At 39.3% G+C, this 21684-nt stretch overlaps 3 protein-coding genes across 14 annotated transcripts in view; all 3 read left to right on the top strand.

The window, feature by feature from the left end:
* Window positions 1–10772, top strand: part of LOC128317230 (interferon tau-6-like) — a 32633-nt gene extending 21861 nt beyond the window's left edge. For 4 of the 10 annotated variants that reach the window (XM_053228236.1, XM_053228234.1, XM_053228235.1 and 1 more), the window contains 5 exons: window positions 634–5140; window positions 5485–5559; window positions 6126–6272; window positions 10250–10333; window positions 10428–10772. In XM_053228236.1, the coding sequence (XP_053084211.1) occupies window positions 5021–5140; window positions 5485–5559; window positions 6126–6272; window positions 10250–10333; window positions 10428–10535 (534 nt within the window). In that variant the 5' untranslated portion in view covers window positions 634–5020 and the 3' untranslated portion in view covers window positions 10536–10772. The remainder of the gene's footprint in view (window positions 1–633; window positions 5141–5484; window positions 5560–6125; window positions 6273–10249; window positions 10334–10427) is intronic. The other 6 variants (XM_053228241.1, XM_053228239.1, XM_053228240.1 and 3 more) reach the window with 6 other exon arrangements.
* Window positions 10773–10923: 151 nt separating this feature from the next.
* LOC117595866 (interferon a3-like) lies at window positions 10924–17071 on the top strand. Of its 3 annotated transcripts, XM_053228232.1 has the most exons (6): window positions 10924–14627; window positions 15123–15231; window positions 15415–15495; window positions 15966–16115; window positions 16303–16395; window positions 16516–17071. In XM_053228232.1, exons 2-6 carry the CDS (start codon window positions 15154–15156, stop codon window positions 16618–16620), a joined length of 507 nt encoding a protein of 168 aa, XP_053084207.1. In that variant the 5' UTR covers window positions 10924–14627; window positions 15123–15153; the 3' UTR covers window positions 16621–17071. The 3 variants fall into 3 exon arrangements, with proteins under 3 accessions (XP_053084207.1, XP_053084205.1, XP_053084206.1); XM_053228230.1 differs by having other exon boundaries at window positions 10924–15231; XM_053228231.1 differs by having other exon boundaries at window positions 10924–15231; window positions 16303–16423.
* Window positions 17072–19023: 1952 nt separating this feature from the next.
* LOC117595865 (interferon tau-like) lies at window positions 19024–21096 on the top strand. Its single transcript, XM_034298646.2, has 5 exons — window positions 19024–19146; window positions 19478–19552; window positions 19891–20037; window positions 20667–20750; window positions 20829–21096. The coding sequence occupies exons 1-5, from the start codon at window positions 19024–19026 to the stop codon at window positions 20934–20936; spliced, it is 537 nt and encodes a 178-aa protein (XP_034154537.1). The 3' UTR covers window positions 20937–21096.
* The last annotated feature ends 588 nt before the right edge of the window (window positions 21097–21684 follow it).

The following is a 21684-nucleotide window of genomic DNA, read 5'->3' as shown; positions in this document are numbered from 1 at the left end:
GTGAATGAGTGTGTGTGTGTGTGTGTGCCTGTTACCTTGTGATGGACTAGTGTTCCTGGGATAGACTCTGCCTCCCTGACTAGGACAAAGCAGTTACTAAAGATTAATGAATGAACATTAGAAATATTGTCACTGGACAGTTTGCATGCACACTCTGCTGTAGCTGACTGGAAATCGACACTTTGAGCATCTTAACACTCAACTCCAGTTAGGAACGAAGCCTTGACTGAATTCTGAATACAGCTAAAGCAGCTGAGTAACTTATAGTAAATTATACTGTAAGTGTACAACACCTGAGTAGAACTGTGTCGCTGTCCTTCTGTCTGTGTGGAAAGAAACAACCTGCTTCCTGTCCAGCTACACAGCTCTTCCCCTGCACTGACTATCTCATTTCCTGCCTGGGATTCACACATCCTCATGATGAGCTCACTCAGGAGTGAAGGCTAGTGCATGTGTGTGTGTGCATGTGTGTGTGTGTGTGTGCATGTGTGTGTGTGTGCATGTGTGTGTGTGTGTGTGCATGTGTGTGTGTGTGTGTGCATGTGTGTGTGTGTGTGTGCATGTGTGTGTGTGTGTGTGCATGTGTGTGTGGAAAATGACCTTTTGTGTCTTTTTTTTTTTTATTTATTGCAGCTAGCGGACATGCTGACGGCTGTAATAACAGAGCTTGGTGAATAATCAGTGAAAAATATCTGCACCTCTACATTATTTGTGATTTGGTGAATCATGAATGACTGATTTTGCTGATTTTGGTTATGGATGAGGAACTTTACTTTTGCCCAAACTTCCATCACTCTCTCTAGAATTTTTTTTGTTAAATATTATTTTTAGTATTGCTCACTCTGGAACATGGCTCCTTCCAGATTCCATACAAACCACCCTTTATTTAAGGAATTTCGGGAATGTAAAAAAATGTTCCAAACAAAATAACCTATTTCTCATATGATAACTACAGCTGTGATTAGCTGTCTATTTAAAAAAACTCCCCTGAAAACTAGGCAATTACTTTTTTCCCTCACAAAACAAACAAGCAAATAGTCTACTGTCAAACTGACCAGAACACACTGGCTGTGTTTCAAAACCCATAAAGTAAAGTACTCTTAAGTGTGCTTGAGAGTGGCCATGTAATTACAGCTCAAAATATCACCTCTAAAAATACAAGTATTAAAAATAAAATCTTGGGTCTAGCCCCTAGATATGAGTACACACAAGAGCGAGTTTAGAAACAGGGTTAGAGCTTCTGTTACTGGCAGGAATGTCTTTTTCCCAGCTGAGGGGTTCTGCTGCTCTCTACAGGTCACACTCATATACCTGAAATATGATTTCAAATCTACCATACCTGTTTATTAAAGAGCATGCTGAAGTGGATGAACACCAACTAAAATCACCTGCTGATAAATAAAAACAAACCGTTATTTATGCCAGCATTTTCCTGTTTCATTTGCTACTGATTTAATGGAATTTCAGTGGCAATAATATGTTTTAGACCTCAGTACTAATGCTGATGTGACTAGAATGATTGATTTTGGTCATGTAAACAATCAATCAATCAGCAATAGATCAGAGAACAAGTATAAACACACACTGATACAGTAAGCATAATAATGCGTAATGTACTGAATGTAATGAATGATGTTCACTTCGGGAGGAAACAAAAAAATATATATTTTCCATCTTTTTTTTTTTTTTTACTTATTTAAAGTTATTTTCTCACAAGGGATGAAAACAATACCAACTAGCCACTAACAGAAAAATAGAAGTTTCAGCAGTGAGAGGGGAGATGTGAGAAAATATTAATATTCACTTTTTGGAAAGGAATTTGCTTTTACAGGCACAACATGAAATAAAGACCTTCAGTTTCAGTACCAACTATTTTCCATAATGAACACAAGGGAAGTGTAAACTCTTACTCTGTATTCACTACACTGCTCACACTGGGATCTATTCTTACCAAAAATGCAACAAAAATAATTTGGACAATTTCTTGCGTTCCTTTGTTCTTAAAATCAGCACTATACACTCACTGGCCACTTTAATAGGAACACCTGTCCTGTACCCCTGTTAATTCTTGCAGCTATCCAGTCAGCCAATCATGAAGTCATGCATCAAGAGCACAGGTTCACCCAAACTAGGCTGCTGAAGATTGGAGAAACGTCGTCTGATCTTCATCCAGTCTTCAGCTGTCCAGTTTGGGTGAACTCATGTCCACTGTAGCCTCACACTCCTGTTCTTAGCTGGCAGGAGTGGAACCTGATGAGGTCTTCAGCTGCTGTAGCCCATCCACCTCAGGGTTCTACGTGCTGTGTGTTCTGAGATGCTTTTCTGCTCACCATGATTGTAAAGAGTGCTTATTCGCGTTACCTTAGCCTTCCTGTCAGCACGAGCCCATGTGGCCATCCTCCTCTCACCTCCTCTCACCTCCTCTCACCGTCAACCACAGAACTGATGCACTCTGAGTGTGCGTTGTTTTTTTTTTTTTTTTTTTGCACCATTCTGAACTCTAGAGACTGCTGTGCATGAAAATCCATGCAGTTATATCCTTCTCTCCAAACGGATTGGCCAGCTTGTTAAGCAGTGATTGGCTGAATTCAAGTGGGCGTGGTTTCGAGTGCACTCAGAGCTGCAGTACTTACTTCTGCCACACGATGGCACCAGAGCTGTGATCATGTGGCCGAAACAGCTTACAAGCTTGACATGTTTGGAGAAATGCATTCATTAGTGGGTTTTGTAGCGTGATGTTTGACATTAAAGATGAATAGCTGTATCTAACAAGTTTTAAAATGATGGAATGTAATTGATTTCCTGTATAATTTTGACCTACAGTACGGACTGTGTATGAGTGGAACATGAAAACAAAGTACAGATAGTAGGAAAAAGGGAGAAAAAACATGAACAACCAAATAAAAATAAATATTTCTGAAAAGGAAATGTAATCATTTTAACACTGTGTATGGTTATAACAGAGTATCATATTTTTTAATCAATAGTAATAGGTTATTAGATCATTTCTGCAGGGATAGAAGGGTCCCATACAAGGGGTGAATCTTTGATTATTATTATTATTATTATTATTATTATTATTATTATTATTATTATTATATGGTTTTGGGAGGGACCTGGGGTACTACACAGTTTCTCCCTTCTTTTTATATCCGATGCTTATTTTAATAAATCGTATTGTTTATCCATTCCTAACTACAAGTTCAAACTAATCTCAATTTCTCAGAAGCAAATTAAACTCATCTTAGCTGGTGAAGAGAGAGAAGAGAGTGCTCATGGAGGTCTACACAAAGAAACAAGATCCACAAATAATCAGTAGGTGAGTTACAAATATAACGTAAGATCCACAAATAAATAAAACCAGATGCACGTTTTTTTGCGCTTCACGCACAGCCTCGCTGACGTCACTCCATGGTCCCGCACTCCGCGCGCAAAACGCCAGGGACTTCCACATCTCGCGCTTAACTCTGTCTCTCTCTCTCTCTCTCTCTCTCTCTCTCTCTCTCACACACACACATCAATCACTATAGTGTAAATAAATACATAAATAAATTTGTAAAATGAAAATCGTTATTTTGGAAGGCAGAATTTTATCAACTGAAAATATAATATCATTACTCTTAACATTATGTATTTAATAAACTAATTTTAAAGTAAAACGATTTATTTAGTTAGTTATTTGTTTGTTTGTTTATAATAATTTGGACACTTTGGTCCTGCATACATGCTCGACCCTCGTCAGGCGGTAAAACCTTTTCTTTTCTTCTCTTATACTGGGTCCAGCAGCCGAGTAGCTACTGCAGTAACCCGGTCCAGCAGCTCAGTACCGTGACCCGGTCCAGCAGCTCAGTACTGTAACCGGGTCCAGCAGCTCAGTACTGTAGCCCGGTCCAGCAGCTCAGTACCGTGACCCGGTCCAGCAGCTCAGTACTGTAACCGGGTCCAGCAGCTCAGTACTGTAGCCCGGTCCAGCAGCTCAGTACTGTAACCGGGTCCAGCAGCTCAGTACTGTAGCCCGGTCCAGCAGCTCAGTACTGTAGCCCGGTCCAGCAGCCCGGTCCAGCAGCTCAGTACTGTAACCGGGTCCAGCAGCTCAGTACTGTAACCGGGTCCAGCAGCTCAGTACTGTAGCCCGGTCCAGCAGCTCAGTACTGTAGCCCGGTCCAGCAGCCCGGTCCAGCAGCTCAGTACTGTAACCCGGTCCAGCAGCCCGGTCCAGCAGCTCAGTACTGTAACCCGGTCCAGCAGCTCAGTACTGTAGCCCGGTCCAGCAGCCCGGTCCAGCAGCTCAGTACTGTAACCCGGTCCAGCAGCTCAGTACTGTAACCCGGTCCAGCAGCTCAGTACTGTAACCGGGTCCAGCAGCTCAGTACTGTAGCCCGGTCCAGCAGCTCAGTACTGTAACCGGGTCCAGCAGCTCAGTACTGTAGCCCGGTCCAGCAGCTCAGTACTGTAGCCCGGTCCAGCAGCCCGGTCCAGCAGCTCAGTACTGTAACCGGGTCCAGCAGCTCAGTACTGTAACCGGGTCCAGCAGCTCAGTACTGTAGCCCGGTCCAGCAGCTCAGTACTGTAGCCCGGTCCAGCAGCCCGGTCCAGCAGCTCAGTACTGTAACCCGGTCCAGCAGCCCGGTCCAGCAGCTCAGTACTGTAACCCGGTCCAGCAGCTCAGTACTGTAGCCCGGTCCAGCAGCCCGGTCCAGCAGCTCAGTACTGTAACCCGGTCCAGCAGCTCAGTACTGTAACCCGGTCCAGCAGCTCAGTACTGTAACCCGGTCCAGCAGCCCGGTCCAGCAGCTCAGTACTGTAACCCGGTCCAGCAGCTCAGTACTGTAACCCGGTCCAGCAGCCCGGTCCAGCAGCCCGGGACAGCCCCGCGCCCTCGCGTTCCCGCGCTCGTGCCATGTCAGTCCCGCTTCTTGTTTTGAGGCTATAAAGCCTGCTGTACTTCTTGTTAGCCTGATTCGTCTTTAGGCCAGTGATCACACCTCCTCGGTGTCGGCACGAGAGCAGAGCAGACAGGATGCTTATCACTCCACATTTCCTTCTGTGGCTTCTGATTTGCCCGGCTGTGTTTTCACAATGCACCAACAATCAGGAGCAAAAAAGGACACGAGACATCATCCAGAAACTCTGCAGCCTGGTAAGAGTTACTACTAAAATCTAAAAGAATCAAAGTTTAGCTTTATAACAGCGCATCATTCTACTGCCTGAGCAAAGAACCAGTTTTATTATCATCACATTCATCTGCACAGTTTATTAGATTCTACTACCACTACTACTAACAATAATAATAATAATAATAATAATAATAATAATAATATGAAGAAGAAACAGATTTATATAGCATTTTGTAAAACAAATGTCGAATACAATGGATTAATTTTCAAAACTATAAAAAACAAATACAAATAACACAATAACAAATAACAGAAGACTATTTTAAATGAAGAATCGTCGGAACTTTTGCATGTTTGTCTGTTTTAGGGGGAAACGCGGCCGGTGAGGTGCAAAAGCGAGGCGGAAAATATGAAGGTCCGAAGCCCAAAACTCCCGAAACAGGTGAGAAATACGGATGAAGAGCTGAAGTGTGAACTCTGTGTAGTGAATACAGCCCAGAAAAGACTGTGATACCATTTAATCTTGTCTGAGCAAAACAGGTAATTCCTAATAGCAATTATCCAGAGTTTTTTTTTTTTTTGCTACTCTCAACCCTCAAGCGTCCACCTTTAGTGCCTTTTACCTTGAAAAGTTCCTCCAGTGTACTTTTATAGCTTTACTCTCACACCTTCACACCTTTAATGTCCAAATCAGAGCTACCTGATCCTTTAATTAAAGTCCAGTGATGAACCTTGGATGTTTTTAAGTGTACACTATGATCACGTGTCCAGGTGAATGATACATATTAATAATATTAATAATATTCAAAAGATAGAAAGATTAGTGAAAATATATTCAAAAGATAGTAAGTACACTTTAGTACCCTTTTCTTCTCTGAAATGTGAAGGCGAGATTACAGGAACCCAATCCTGCAGTTACATTCACCATCAGGCAGTGAGGAAAACTTGTTAAATGTTTTCTCATCATTCTTCCTCTCGTTTTTTTTATTCATTTCTGGGGGAGGACAGGAGGAGAGCAGGCTGCTGGTGTTGGAAATGTCATTTCGGATTGTCTCTGATCTCCTGCTGAAGAACGCGTCCACCGAGTGGAAGTCCAGTGAGCTGCAGCACTTACAGGATTCACTCGGACAGCAGAGACAATTCTACACAGCATGTGTAAGCTCTTCCAAACCTGGAGAATACTGTCTAATCTCATTACTGTCTAATCTCAGTGCTGTCTAATCTCAATGCTGTCTAATCTCAGTGCTGTCTAATCTCAGTGCTGTCTCATCTCAGTGCTGTCTAATCTCAGTGCTGTCTAATCTCAACACTGTCTAATCTCAGTGATGTCTAATCTCAATGCTGTCTAATCTCAATGCTGTCTTATCTCAGTGCTGTTTAATCTCAATGCTGTCTAATCTCAATACTGTCTAATCTCATTACTGTCTAATCTCAGTGCTGTCTAATCTCAATGCTGTCTAATCTCAGTGCTGTCTCATCTCAGTGCTGTCTAATCTCAGTGCTGTCTAATCTCAACACTGTCTAATCTCAGTGCTGTCTAATCTCAATGCTGTCTTATCTCAGTGCTGTCTAATCTCAATGCTGTCTAATCTCAGTGCTGTCTAATCTCAGTGCTGTCTAATCTCAACGCTGTCGTGTCGAACCAGGACTGAAGGGGTTTTTCTTCCCGCACACGGTTTTTGCGTTGTATTTGCGGGGGTGGGTTTCCGGGGAATAAAGATGAAGCTCAGTGAACAGCTTGAAGGAGGACGTGTGGTAGGTAGGAACTGCTTCAGACACTTAATGAAGGAGCTGGATCAGGTCTCTGTTGGCTCCGCCCACCCCGAACCTGGAGCAGAGCCGCATGAGTCGAGAGTCAGATGATCGATTCACAATCTGGAGGTAAATTAAACAGATGAATCAGAGAATTAATCAGCAGGAACAGACGCAGAGAGACAGGATGTATGAACAGCAGATGATAAACACAAGAGTAACCAACAATTTACAACCAAAATTAGTTTGGAAGAGCTAGAGTGGAAAAAGGGAATGTCAGATTTAAGAGAAACTATTGTTCAATTTCAGTTCAATTTTATTTGTATAGCACTTTTAACAGTGGACACAGTCACAAAGCAGCTTTACAGAAATAAACAGATTCAAAATAAATTGTAAATATGTGAATTTATCCCTAATGAGTAAGCCAGAGGTGACAGTGGTGAGGAAAAACTCCCTGAGACATCATGAGGAAGAAACCTTGAGAGGAACCAGACTCAAAAGGGAACTCATCCTCATCTGGGTGATAACAGACAGTGCCATTATGAATAATTCCCTTCTGTAACTGTGTACTACATGGACAAGTTGTGCAGTTGTGTAACCGTTAAATTCATCACAGTTTTCAGATGAAGTCCGGTTTGTTAAACCTATCCACTGTCCATTAGAGTTTATAGTTTACATAAAACTATTTAATTACTCATCAAAACATGATTTCATTGCTTGCACTGAATTTAAATGTAAACAGAAATCTACACATATATCTATGTATGAATTATACATGAGAGCCCCATTAAGTTATGAGAACTTATTTCTTCTCTTTAACTCCAATAGGCATGACAAGTTTTAGATACTGAACTCAAGTTTATAAGTTTTCAAAAATTAAACTGAAAGTAATCCATTGTCTTGGCTTGACTTTGAGATGAAACAAAAGTTATCTTCAAGTTGAGTTTATTCACCTTTAAGGCAGCAGGTGAGCTTTTGTTTCGAAGTTTAATCAACTTGAAATGTCTTACAGTCAGTACAGAGCTCCTGTGACTGCATGAAGCTCAGTTTTACTCCAGAGCTTATGATCAAATCATGTTGGCTGTAGAACAACATAATGCAAACCTGTTCATTGTCGAGGAATCAGTGTTCACATCTGAATCAAGTAAATTCAACGAACCTTTTGTTTTTCTATGGTACAGGACAAGGACCAAAAGCTACACTAAAAAAAAAAAAACAACAAAAAAAACAACATTGAATTTACTTGATGCCAATATATACATCAATTCCACACAAATGAAACATGTTAATTCAACATAAATTCATCTCCTTTATTTAACTTCTTAACTTGTCAGTTTCATGGGAATTGACTGAAAAAAAAATATTAATTGAAATTGTGGGTTTAATTCAGTTGTGCATGTCGCTTCCCCGAGATTGAACTGAGTTACAGCTACACAGTTTGTTTCCCTACATCCATGATTATTCAGGGATTAAAACCCTGAATAAAACCCGATCCAGGACTGTTTCTGGAGCTGAGAAGTGACCCTGCATCCCTGCCATGGGGTCACAGCCATGTTTCCACTGCACTTTCCCTGCGCGCGCGCTTCATTCAGCTCCGGTTAATACTATTAATCATTTATTCCCGTCTTTTCATTATTCCAGCATCCTCACAAGATTTCAGAATGTTTTGCCTTAATACTACTCGACCTGATCACACTCACTCTACATAATTCAATCCTGCGTAAATTACGTTTAGTATAAGCAATAAAATCACGTTTTGATGAGAAACCTTATATTTTTTTATGTATACTATATGCATTATGCTCTCTTAAATCTGACTGACCACATGTTGCATTTTTTCAGGAAAGTCTTAAATGAAGTTTGCTTCATATGCTCATAGTTTGTACATCTAACATGATAAATTTCGTGCATCTAACATGGGAAAGACGTGTAACTCTACACAGACAGTCGCCCCAGCTGGGGCTCGAACCCAGGACCCTGGTGTTAGGAGGTAACTAAGCTGCCTTGGAAAGGAACACACACACACACACACACACACACACACACACACACACACACACACACACACACACACACACACACACACACACACACACACACACACACACACACACACACACACACACACACACACACACACACACACACACACACACACACACACACACACACACACACACACACACACACACACCGTGTTAGTGTGAGGAGTTATGTGTAGAAATTAGAGGCCAAGCTGGCATTGGCTCTCGAGCAAGGCCCTCAGCTGCTCTGTTGTAGGAAATAAAATGAGGTAACTGTAAATGGATAAGAGCAAATGATATACATGTAAATGCAAATTTGCCAGCGATTGTAGCTGCTACAGATCTAATGTAAGTGGGAACAGAAACCTCCGTGCCGGGAAACTCACTGACTTTTACAAAGTGCTGACACGTGACACTCTTTCCACGTTAAATAAGCATTTCTACCCGAAGAGTGCGGAGCGCTTCCCGCACAGCGCAGTCCCAGTGAATGAGCTGTTACTGTGGAACTGCGCATGCTGTTCATGCTACATTCACATCCGCGCTGTTACAGGAAATTAGCCGAGATTTCAGCCGTGCTGTAATTATTCTAATCAATAATCCCAATCTCTGCTAAAGAAAAATGATCTGACTCTCCTCCGGGGTGACGTCATAGCACACGCCCCATGTGTGCTTCTTAAACATAGAGCATTCCCCATGTACAGCACCCTTCTCCCTCCCTGCTCCAAACAAACAAACAAACAAACAAACAAACAACAACAACAGAATACCCTCATAGAAACCCTCAGTGTAATGCTTTTAATGGTTATAATGGGAATTGTATTGCTTTTAATGGAAACTGTTTTTATTGGACCCTGTGGGTGTCTACTGATAATCTGTTGCCTTCTACTGGTGGCATGTTACGTCTAGTGGACACCATTAAGGACCAGTAATGGTGATGGTAATGGTTTTAATGGTTAGCTGATGGTTTGTAATGGTATCTGTAGTGGAAACTATTAGAATCTCTGTGATGGTTTCTATTGTTTTTTTTTTTTCTTCAAGGCTGTCTCCAGGGTATCCTTCATACCTTTAATATATAGCCTTACATCTTTCAAATGGAAATGTGGATATAGTGTAGCCTACATAAAGCTTCTGTTTTTGTAAAACACACAAAATAAAGGTACAAAAGATGTACTCTTGATGGTACCATCCCAGAGACAAGGAAAGGTACAGTTAGGTATCATAATAATAATAATAATAATAATAATAATAATAATGATAATGATGATGATGATGATGATGATGATGATAATAATGATGATCATTTGTTGTTGTAGGTAGTTTTTGTCATGCTGAAGGTTTGCTTTGTTTGTGCTGCAGGTTCCGGTTGCCAGCTCTGCTCCTGCTGAAGTGGAAAAGTGGAGCGCTTTTTGGAGCAGTCTGGCTGATTTTCTGTCAGAAAAGGTGAGAGTGTCTCTGTGGCTGTAATTCACCAGCGAGATTTCACTCAGTTTCACCATGTTGGTTTGAACTGTTTTGCGGTTTCTTCTTCCCGCAGAGTTTCAGCTCGTGTGCATGGGAAAGCGCGCGCCCTGTCATTCTACAGGTCATGCGCAGTTTCTACAGATCCACTACAAAATCCCCAAGACCCATCAGAAGCTGTTAATACTATCTATCTATCTATCTATCTATCTATCTATCTATCTATCTATCTATCTATCTATCTATCTATCTATCTGATTGAATTAACATCGTTTCTACACCTGAGTAATTTTAATGCATTCATTTTATATAAAAAAAATATATGCACTATTATGAAGTGTGTAATTCCTGATTGAAATGTTATACATGTATGAATATAGGAACATTAATGTAAATGATATAAATATAATCAGTGTTTTCATCTGTGTGTGTGTGTGTGTGTGTGTGTGTGCGTGTGTGTGTGGGGGGAGAATAAAGTGATAACGCATCTAATCTACCCTTAGCCAATCTAATCTACTACTCAATCTTAAAAATAAAGGTTCCAGAAAAGCACCTTTAGAGCAATGCCGTGGAAGAACTATTTTTGTTTCCCTAAAGAACTTTTTTTTTTTGTTCCCTAAAGCAGGGGTTCTTAAACTTTTTGCATCCTAGGATGTAAAAGAATTTCCAAGAACCCCCTCCTTATGATGATATTACAGATTTAATTTTAAGTACAATAAAGCAACAATGTTCCATCATAATCTTAAATTCCAGCCATTAGAACTTTCCACTCATCCAGATGTAGATTTGAAACAGCCTGTATCATATTTACATCACTTCCTGATAGCAGTTCAATTTAAACATTTATGTTACAAGACTAATTACACTCACAACTATTGTGATTAAATAATAATCATAACAACTTTGATATTAGTAGATCATAATCATTACTTTCACTGTCATTAAAAAAAAGCAATACAGTCAGGTATATGATATCCATGATATACATGATACATGTGATATTCATCTGATATACACACACAGAACACTTTATTAGGAACACCTGTACATCTACTCATTCATGCAATTATCTAATCAGCCAATCATGTGGCAGCAGCACAATGCATAAAATCATGCAGATATGGCTAGCAGCTTCCGGGTTATGTTCACATCAACCATCAGAACGGGGATAAAATGTGACCTGAGTGATTTTGAGCGTGGCATGACTGTTGGTGCCAGATGGGCTAGTTTGAGTATTGCTATAACTGCTGAAAACAAGTTTCAGAAAGCTGAGGCTGCAGTGGGCACAGGCTCACCAAAACTGGACAGGTGAAGCCTGGAAAAACATAGCCTGGTCTGATGAATCTCAATTTCTACTGAGGCGCACAGATGAATCCATGGACCCATCGTGCCTTGTGTCAACAGTCCAGGCTGGTTGAGGTGGTGTAATGGTGTAGGGAATGTTTTCTTGGCACACTTTGTGCTCGTTAATACCAATCAATCATCACTTGAATGCCACAGCTGATTGGAGTATTGTTGCTAACCATGTGAATCCCTTCATGGCCACAATTTACCATCTTCTAATGGCAGGTTACAGCATGATAATGCACCACGTCACAAAGCTGTCTGAAACTGGTTTCATGAACATGGCAATAAGTTCAGTGCTCTTCAGTAGCATTCCCAGTCACTGGATCTGAATTCAGTAGAACACCCTTGGGACGTGGTAGAGCAGGAGATTCACAGCATGATGCGATGATGTCACATGGACCAGAACCTCAAAGGAATGTTTCATTTTGTGGAATCCATGTCACAAAGAATCAAGGCTATTTTTAGAGCAAAGAGAAGCACTTCCCAGTATTAGTACTGTGTTCCTAATAAAGAGCTCTGTGAGTGTACATCACAGACTACTGGAGGTCTCCAGACCCCACTCTGAATACCATGGCCTTAAAGATCCATCAGTCAAAAGGTTCTCTAAGAAACCTATGTACCTAAGTATACTGGTACCTACTTCTACTGCTACCATTATTATTATTATTATTATTATTATTATTATTATTATTATTATTATTATTATTATTATTACTACTACTACTACTACTACTACTACTACTAATAATAATAATAATAATAAGTGGAACATTTGTAGAGAACCTGACAGAGGCTTCTAAAAGAGTTAAAATATACTACTATCATTGTTACTGATATTAAAATGTTAAAACCTTAAACAACTAAGAGTTTAACGGCTGAAATGGTAAAAGGTTGGAATGGTTACATTTTACATTTTTTGTTTTACAAATGTTTAAAGGTTGTTATGGTATACCTGTTAGTTGCTAGCATGTTGCTAGAACAAGAAAAAGAAAGCGAAAATTGATAGTCAGATTTGTTGTTATTGTTGTGCAAAGCTCCAAAAAAATTGTACCAGACCACATAAAAAGGCCCAAGATTCCCTTCTGAGTCATCCTTTTGTGTAAGTGCAAAGTGAAGGTTACTGTATAGTTGAATTCAGTATTAGTTTCCTGAGTGAAGACGGAGGAAGGAAGCGTTCACACTGCGTTGAGGTCAAGAGAACTGAGAACCACAACCAGCTTCACACGAATTCCACAAAAATCTTTCAGCTAATAACGGGAACACACTTCATTTTAACTCCCACAACCTCAGAATTTTTTAAAAATAACACTATATCCAAACCTAACTGTTTTTTGTAAACCAATTGCTTTTGTTTTCACAAGTCTTTGCCTCCTCACACACCACCCAAAAGTTCTCAGTGCTGGATTTTAACGCTTATGAATAGTTGGACCAACTAGACCAACTCTATGAGTGAGCATAGTCAAAGATCAATTCTTTATTACTGAACAACCAGCTACCAGACACAGGTCGAGCTGTTCAAACTGGTGACCAGCACGATGACACTTTGTCAACTAAGTGCCGGTAGAAAGGGAAAAAAAACGTTTCTGAATTCCAGCATTATTATGAAGACACTAAGACTATTAGATACATTTAGTTAAATGAAGTGACATGTGGCCAAGTATGGTGACCCACACTCAGAATTTGTGCTCTGCATTTAACCCATCCAACACACACACACACACCCAGAGCAGAGGGCAACCTTTTTGGCTGCAGCACCCAGGGAGCAGTTGGGGGTTCAGCACCTTGCTCAAGGGTCTTACCTCAGTCGGGGTACTGAGGATGGAAGAGAGCACTGGTCATTCACTCCCCACACCTACAATCCCTGCTAGACCTGAGACTCGAACCCATGACCTTTGTGTTACAAGTCTGACTCTCTAACCATTAGGCCATGACTGTCCTAAGTTTGCTAAGTAATAACTAAGTTTGGACCAGCTCAGCCTGTGTTTTAGCAAAGGGTAGCTGGTTAGACTGAGGTGGAGTGTTGGACAGGGAACGCAGTACTGTTGATGATTTTGTTGTTTGCTTGTCAGACATGGTTAAATGTAGAGGAACACATTTGAACAGTGAGTAGTTGGGTTTCTCCAAAGCATCGCAGCACAGCGGTCATTGTTACATGGTGGAGCTAGCATCGTATTGAACACTCTCTCTCCCAGGTAAGATGATCTTAAGTTTGATAACTTTTGGGAAATTCACCCCCTGGTACTTTCTATAGTCCATGAGAACCAGTCTGAGCTAATGGTCCAGATCTAATTCCCCCAATAAATCAAAATCTTCATGAGATGACACAAATTCCCCTCTCAGAAAAAAAAATACATTAACACACACACACTCAGAAAAAGAGGGTATTAACCTTTCCTTGTCTCTGTGGTGGTACCCTCAAGGGGGCATATCTTTTGGGTGCATTTAGGGTATGTTTAAAACAGTTTAATGTAAAATTGAACCTTAAGGACCATCGTGAACCTTTAATTAACTTTTAGAGTGATAGGGTGTCAAAAAATTACCTTTACAAATTTTATCCAATAAAACTACCAAGTTTTTACAAGTTGTCTCATCTTCCTTCTTCAGTGATCTTCTGAAGTGATGTGATCTGACCTGAATGCGTTGCAGTGTGTTACACCATACAGCATCTGGATCATCACCTGGATGTTTCATCATCTCTAATCATTCTCATATGAAATGGTTGTAACTTTTCTACTTTAAGAAAAAACAAACTTTGGGGTTTTGTATATCTAAATTTCCTTCATAGGCAATTCTATGTGTGTGAGTGAATTTCTCATTTAGTACCAATGATGTAAAGATAATTTTGCATACACTACACCAGGTAAAAGATACACACTAAAGCTACAAATGATGTAGAGAGCACCACCACCAGCAGCAGCGCCAAGAAAAGGTACAGTTTAGTCCTTTTTTCTGAGAGTGTGGACGTTACTTCAGCACTGGGGATTTTGATGTGTATCTGTCTAATTGTGTGAAGTTTGATCTGATACTGCATTAGATCAGATCTCAGTAACAGCATGGGATCACCTGTCGTTTTAATTCTCCTGGGCAATTTTAGTTCGGTGGTATCACCCTGGAATCACCCGTCCTGCCTAGCCTGAAGGCATGATTGACATGGGAACGTGCTAAAAAAGAAAGTAAATCCAAGTTCCAAAGAATGCAAATGTGCTTAACCTTTCAATGCTGGCTTTAATGTGAAAGAGCTGGGAAAGCGCTTCGTCTTTTCGCTTTTCAGTGGGTCTCCTATAAAAGAAAAGAAAACTGCACTGCACTTGTGCACTGAACGTCCTCCAGATAACGTCTGTTGATCATTCTGCATTGCTTGATTTGCGTGCTTCAGGATGATGGCAGTGGTAAATGTGTGGGGTTTTATTATGCTCACTCTCAGCAGCTGGAGCTGCGCAGCTGGATGCACATGGATGAAGACGCAGAACAGAGCATCTCTAAGCAGCTTCCAGGTTTTAAGCAGCAGCTCCATTTTTCACCTTGAGCAGGCGGTGAGTAAAGACAGAGAGACAAACTGCTATTCAAAGCAACTGATTAATGTTACAGTGATTAACTCATACAGTGTTTATGTGCGTTCAGCTGGACTTCTGGAAGAGCACAGTGTGTGATATAACTCATCACTGTGAGCTGATCTGTATCCTCTATTTTAATTTTTCTTTTTTTTTTTTTTTTAGTGCAAAGATTCTGTGCATAGTCATGACACACTCAGCATGGAGTTTCCACACAAACAGTACAACCTCATACACCAGCTACAGGTAAAGTACCGCTTTAGTTAAGCTTACTTTTTGAACAGTAATAGTTTTGAATTATTATAATATGAAATGATGAATAGAAATGCACCAATCAGGTAGGAAAAATATTCTTTCTGAAGGTTATTCGTTCATTCATGCATTTACATTAAACGATTAAAAACAATTACATTACAATAATTAAATTTACATCTATAATTAATGAATAATATAAATATAAATAAACCAAACAAACAAAAAAAGCGGGTGGTGTCTGGGCAGTAGGTGTTTTGTGCTAATCAGAAAGTTATAAGCTCAAATCCCACGACAGTCAGTGAGCCAGTGTTGGGGTTTACAGCAAGAAGCTCCTAACTAGAGCAGCCCAGGTACAAGACATTAATTATTATAGACAGAAGAATATGAAATAATAAATAAAATGAAAGGAAGATCTGATGAATGCAGCTCACAGTGCTCGACATGGTGCTTATGCTCAACAGGCACAGGATCACATTCTGTTCATTTTGCGGACTCTAAAGAGCATCAGGAGGATCTATATAAAGAAATATGAGAAGGTGGACTGCGACCAGCGCGAGCTGCAGATCTTCCTGCTCGATGTGGATCGTCAGATTCTGGAGCTGGAGCAATGTGTGAGTCAGATTCATTCCTCAGCATGAAGTGACAACAGAAAGCTTTCCATAAAGAGATTTGTAAATAATATTAATAATAATAATGATGATGATGATGATGATGATGATGATGATAATAATAATAATAATAATAATAATAATAATAATAATAATAATAATAATAATAATTCCTCTCTTTTCATTAAAGGAAAAAAATATCTTGGCCACCAACGTGCAGAAGAGAATATCTAAAAAGATGGATCTGCACTTCAGGAGTCTGGTTTCTCGCCTGAAGAGCACAGTGCGCATCCCGGAGGAGCTGTGGTGTGGTGAGCCAGGAGCTCCCCAGGCTGCAGTTTGAGTTTCCTTTTCTGATTAAACCAGAATGTACTGCTTTCTGATGTGCCTTTTCTCCCTGCAGGATTACAGCACAGAGGGCTGGAATGAGCTCGCAGGAGTGGTGCTGAAACACCTGAGAAGACTCGACCTGCTGGCCACCAAAACTAAAAGCGACCTTCAGGATTAACTGCTCTTCAGAAACCTGCTCAGATTCCTCTTAATACCCAAAACACATCATATCCCTGTCACCTTCCTTTCATAACTTAGATTTTATTTATGTCTTCATGGGTTTTTTGGATTTCGGTAAATTCTGGCAGTATTAATTATTTATATGTAGGTCCATTTTTTAAAAACAGTATATTGTATTTATGTTTATCGGGATTTAAGTGCATTTTGGAGGCATTAATAGTAGGCATCAATTAAAGATATAGTTTTAAAGATTTAATTATTCCTATTTTTTTTTATTTCTTTCATAACATATCTCACGGTAATTTGCATATAAGCCATTTTTGTTGACATTAGGTATTTATGTGTATGTAATTGTTAGTATGTCTGTTAACACCATCATTAGGAATGCTGTATTATTATTTTTAAATGAAACATTTTATAAAATAAAATAAAAATGTTTTTTATATTAATATTTGCTTATTAAATGTGTAATGCATTCCAAACAATATGCACACAATATTGTTTCACTCATAGTATGGGTCATGTAGTTCAGTCCATGTTCATTTCCCTGTTAGGCAATCACATTTTGTAACTGTGGAAGTAAAAAAAACATCTTGGCCTCTCCAGCATCCTTCTGGCCACTCCATTAAGACATTATTATTATTATTATTATTATTATTATTATTATTATTATTATTATTATTATTATTATTATTATTATGATTATTATTATTATGATTATTATTATTATTATTATTATTATTATTAGTAGTAGTAGTAGTAGTAGTAGTAGTAGTAGTAGTAGTAATAATAGTAGTAGTGGTGGTAGTATTAGTAGCTATTATTATTATTATTATTATTATTATTATTATTATTATTATTATTATTATTATTATCAGTAGTAGTAGTAGTAATAGCTATTATTATTATTATTATTATTATTATTATTATTATTATTATTATTATCAGTAGTAGTAGTAGTAGCTATTATTATTATTATTATTATTATTATTATTATTATTATCAGTAGTAGTAGTGATAGTAGCTATTATTATTATTATTATTATTATTATTATTATTATTATCAGTAGTAGTGGTAGTAGTAAACACAGTCCAACTCCAACCACGAGGATGATCAGTTAGTTTAATGTCTCAGCTAGCTAATAGTTTAGCAGGCTAACACAGAGCAGAGCTCTTCCCTGGACCCTCTGACCACAACAACATGCTGTTTCTAGGTTAATGATATAACTTTGGATTTCTTCAGGTCGTTATTAGGGTCACTCTTGGATTTTTTTTTTGTTTGTTTGTTTGTTCGAAATGAAAAAAAAACAGATGTTTAAAACATTTTTGGCTTTAAAACAATAAATATTACTAAAAGCTTGTTTCAGCTTCAGTGGATCACTGTGCTTACAGCAAGAGTGTAACAGCAAGAGTATCGGATCAAGAGTGTAACAGCAAGAGTGTAACAGCAAGAGTGTAACAGCAAGAGTGTAACAGCAAGAGTATCGGATCAAGAGTGTAACAGCAAGAGTGTAACAGCAAGAGTGTAACAGCAAGAGTATCGGATCAAGAGTGTAACAGCAAGAGTGTGACAGGGAAGGAGGATGACATCAGCAGGATTTTCCAGTTCCCGCAATTTAGTTAAATTTTAATAACCCATTTTTTTCTGCATTGTCTGACCTCATTTTATAGAGAATAGTCTGGTTAGGATTAATAGATATGTGAGGAAAGATATTTGGTGAAACAAGTGAAAACAATTTTAAAATGAGTAACTATTTTATTACTTTTCTACATGTTTTGTGAAAAGTGAATGGTATTTATTTGAGTGGAGTGCACAGTAATAAGCGAGGCTGTAACCCTCTCTGTGCACACACTGACTCAGGAGCGAGTGAAACTCGTCCAGTCGGCTTTAATATTGCTGAAAAAAAAAGACCTGGATGACTAAGAAAAAATCACAGACAGACCATTACACGGGAATTGTGCGGTTTAGCTAATGCTGCACTACGTCATCAGGCTCTGCGAAAATGAAAGTTCCCTCGAGCCACGCCTTTTCGTTGCATCACTGCGGGATGACGGAAATTCAGAACAGGTTCCACTGGGATAATTACTTTCGCATGCCTAAAAAGCAGTTTTTTTTTCGGAGCAAAGAGAAATGCACAAACACAAAACACCAAGGAGCAAAAAAAAAAAAACCCTCACTCAGATAAAATCCAAAAGTAGGAGCATTATGTCATCATGCTTGTAGAAGAAGGCAGAACCTTTAATACAAGCCTAACCTGGGCTTTCCCTCTGCTCGTGCCCTACACACAGCACTCACTGCTGGGAGAATATAAACCCTCTGCAGGTAGCTCCTCTCCTCACTCCTCAGCTGACCTCTTGGTGAGAATACAAGAGCAGTTCAGAGCAGTTGAGAGCAGACAGGATGGTTATTACTCTGCGATGTGTGTTTCTGTGGCTTCTTATTTGCCCAGCTGTGTTTGCACGATGCTCCAAAGAACTGGAGTCTAAAAGAACACGAGAAATCATCCAGAAACTCTGCAGCCTGGTAAGAGCTCATACAATCTCTCACTTTGTGTGTGTGTGTGTGTATACACTGGAGAGCCGTGTCCTGGGTCCGCGCCTACTCTGTATTGATTGTAGAATTTCTTCATTAATTATAATTAATAATTAATTTAAAACTTAATTTTATGTCTCTTTGAATAAGAGCTTCTGCTAATTAATTAACCAATTCATAATTGCTCATTAATATAATGATTAATTACTTAAACAAGCCATTATCTAGGGCTTAATTTTCATATGCATTTTAATATTTATTAATATATTAATTAATAACCACATAAATTAATATTTTTGATTATTTTTGTGCTTTTTTATAGGGTAAAACGCGACCTGTGAGATGTCAGACCGAGGCGGAAAATATGAACCTCCAAAGTCCAAAATTCCCGAAACAGGTGAGCAATGGGAAGAGTTTCTCTTATTCTCTAGACCGAACAGGACTGTGAGACAGATTACAGTTACCTGTAAAAATAAAATAAAATAAAATAAAATAAAAAAATAAAAATAAAAAAATTAGATTGGAGGAAAAAGACATCCTAAAAATACGGCTATACTGGAATGGAGCTATATTACTTTCTTCGTGGATGAAGGGATCACTCTCTCTTTATTTTTCATCAGCTAGTTAACAAATTAAATCCGTTAAATTGATAATTAATTAATTAATTAATTAATTAATTAATACTGATTGAGCATTAGTGTGTGATGTGTGTGTGTGGTGTCTGGGGGAGGACAGGAGGAGAGCAGGCTGCTGGTGTTGGAAATGTCATTTCGGATTGTCTCTGATCTCCTGCTGAAGAACGCGTCCACCGAGTGGAAGTCCAGTGAGCTGCAGCACTTACAGGATTCACTCGGACAGCAGAGACAATTCTACACAGCATGTGTAAGCTCTTCCAAACCTGGAGAATACTGTCTAATCTCATTACTGTCTAATCTAATTACTGTCTAATCTCAGTGCTCTCTGATCTCAGTGCTGTCTAATCTCAATACTGTCTAATCTCAATACTGTCTAATCTCAGTGCTCTCTCATCTCATTGCTGTCTAATCTCAGTGCTGTCTAATCTCAATACTGTCTAATCTCAGTGCTGTTTAATCTCAATGCTGTCTAATCTCAGTGCTCTCTGATCTCAGTGCTGTCTAATCTCAATGCTGTCTAATCTCAGTGCTGTTTAATCTCAATGCTGTCTAATCTCAGTGCTCTCTCATCTCATTGCTGTCTAATCTCAATGCTGTCTACTCTCAGTGATGTCTAATCTCAGTGCTGTTTAATCTCAGTGCTGTCTAATCTCAGTGCTGTTATTGTTATGTGTTGCTCCATGGGTCTGGAGTTATACAGAGGAATAACAATAAAACCCCCCCTGACTCTTTTTCTTTCCAGGGAGGCTGTGTTTAGTCAGATTTACTCCTTTACTCTGTTCACTAGAGGTGATAAAGAGCTCGGCTGTGTTTGTTGGTTGAAATGAAGATGTGCTCTGAAACTGCTGCTGAAGGTTTGCTTTGTTTGTGCTGCAGGTTCCGGTTGCCAGCTCTGCTCCTGCTGAAGTGGAAAAGTGGAGCGCTTTTTGGAGCAGTCTGGCTGATTTTCTGTCAGAAAAGGTGAGAGTGTCTCTGTGGCTGTAATTCACCAGCGAGATTTCACTCAGTTTCACCATGTTGGTTTGAACTGTTTTGCAGAGTTTCAGCTCGTGCGCGTGGGAAAGCGCGCGCCCTGTCATTCTACAGGTCATGCGCAGTTTCTACAGATCCACTACAAAATCCCCAAGACCCATCAGAAGCTGTTAATGTCTACTGTCACAATGTTATTTATTTATTTATTTGTTAGTTAGTTTATTTGTTTATTTATTTATTTGTTTATTTATTGATTCATTCATGGTACAGAATCAGTCTTACGTACAGCATGATAATAATCATCATATAACCACTAATAAATGTTTTCACAATCCAGACCGTGTGTGTGTGAGTGTGTGTGTGTGTGTGTGTGTGTTTCCTACCCAATCGTTTCATCTACAACACACGTCTGTCCTATGCTATTCAGTTACTCTTATTTGAATAATGTAAAATTGGGCTAGAGGAAGAAAGGGGTTAACTGAAATTAGGATATTATGTGCAAAAACGTTGAGAAACCTGTGTGTGATGGTTATAACGAAAGCTCTACAGCAAGCAAGCCCTGCAAATAAGAGCTTTTCTCCTAACATAAAAAGCATAATGTCAAAAAGTCTCTTATTATTACGAGTAGTATCGAGCATGGTGGGCTAAACTCCCTCCATTTTGCTTCCCTGAAAAACACATTTAACATCAGCTGGAGAAGAGAGTGATCCTCTAGCCCTTAGTTAATGTGGATTATTATTTCCAGACATGAATTCAGTGGGTCTCCAGTGTCCAGTAGCAGGGCATGCGGATTGTGTCACCACAAACACACCAGGACTTGCAAGTCACGTGGTAAAGCAGGTTTTTTTTTTTTTTTTTTTAAACGCGGGAAATGTCTGTAGCTTAAAGAGTTTACAGCCTAAATAAGCAGCAGTCCGACTCT

This window comes from Pangasianodon hypophthalmus, chromosome 23, assembly GCF_027358585.1.
Source record: "Pangasianodon hypophthalmus isolate fPanHyp1 chromosome 23, fPanHyp1.pri, whole genome shotgun sequence".
Classification (NCBI taxonomy): domain Eukaryota; kingdom Metazoa; phylum Chordata; class Actinopteri; order Siluriformes; family Pangasiidae; genus Pangasianodon; species Pangasianodon hypophthalmus.
Note: the sequence above shows the minus strand (reverse complement) of the source record. Positions and strands in the feature narration are given on the sequence as shown.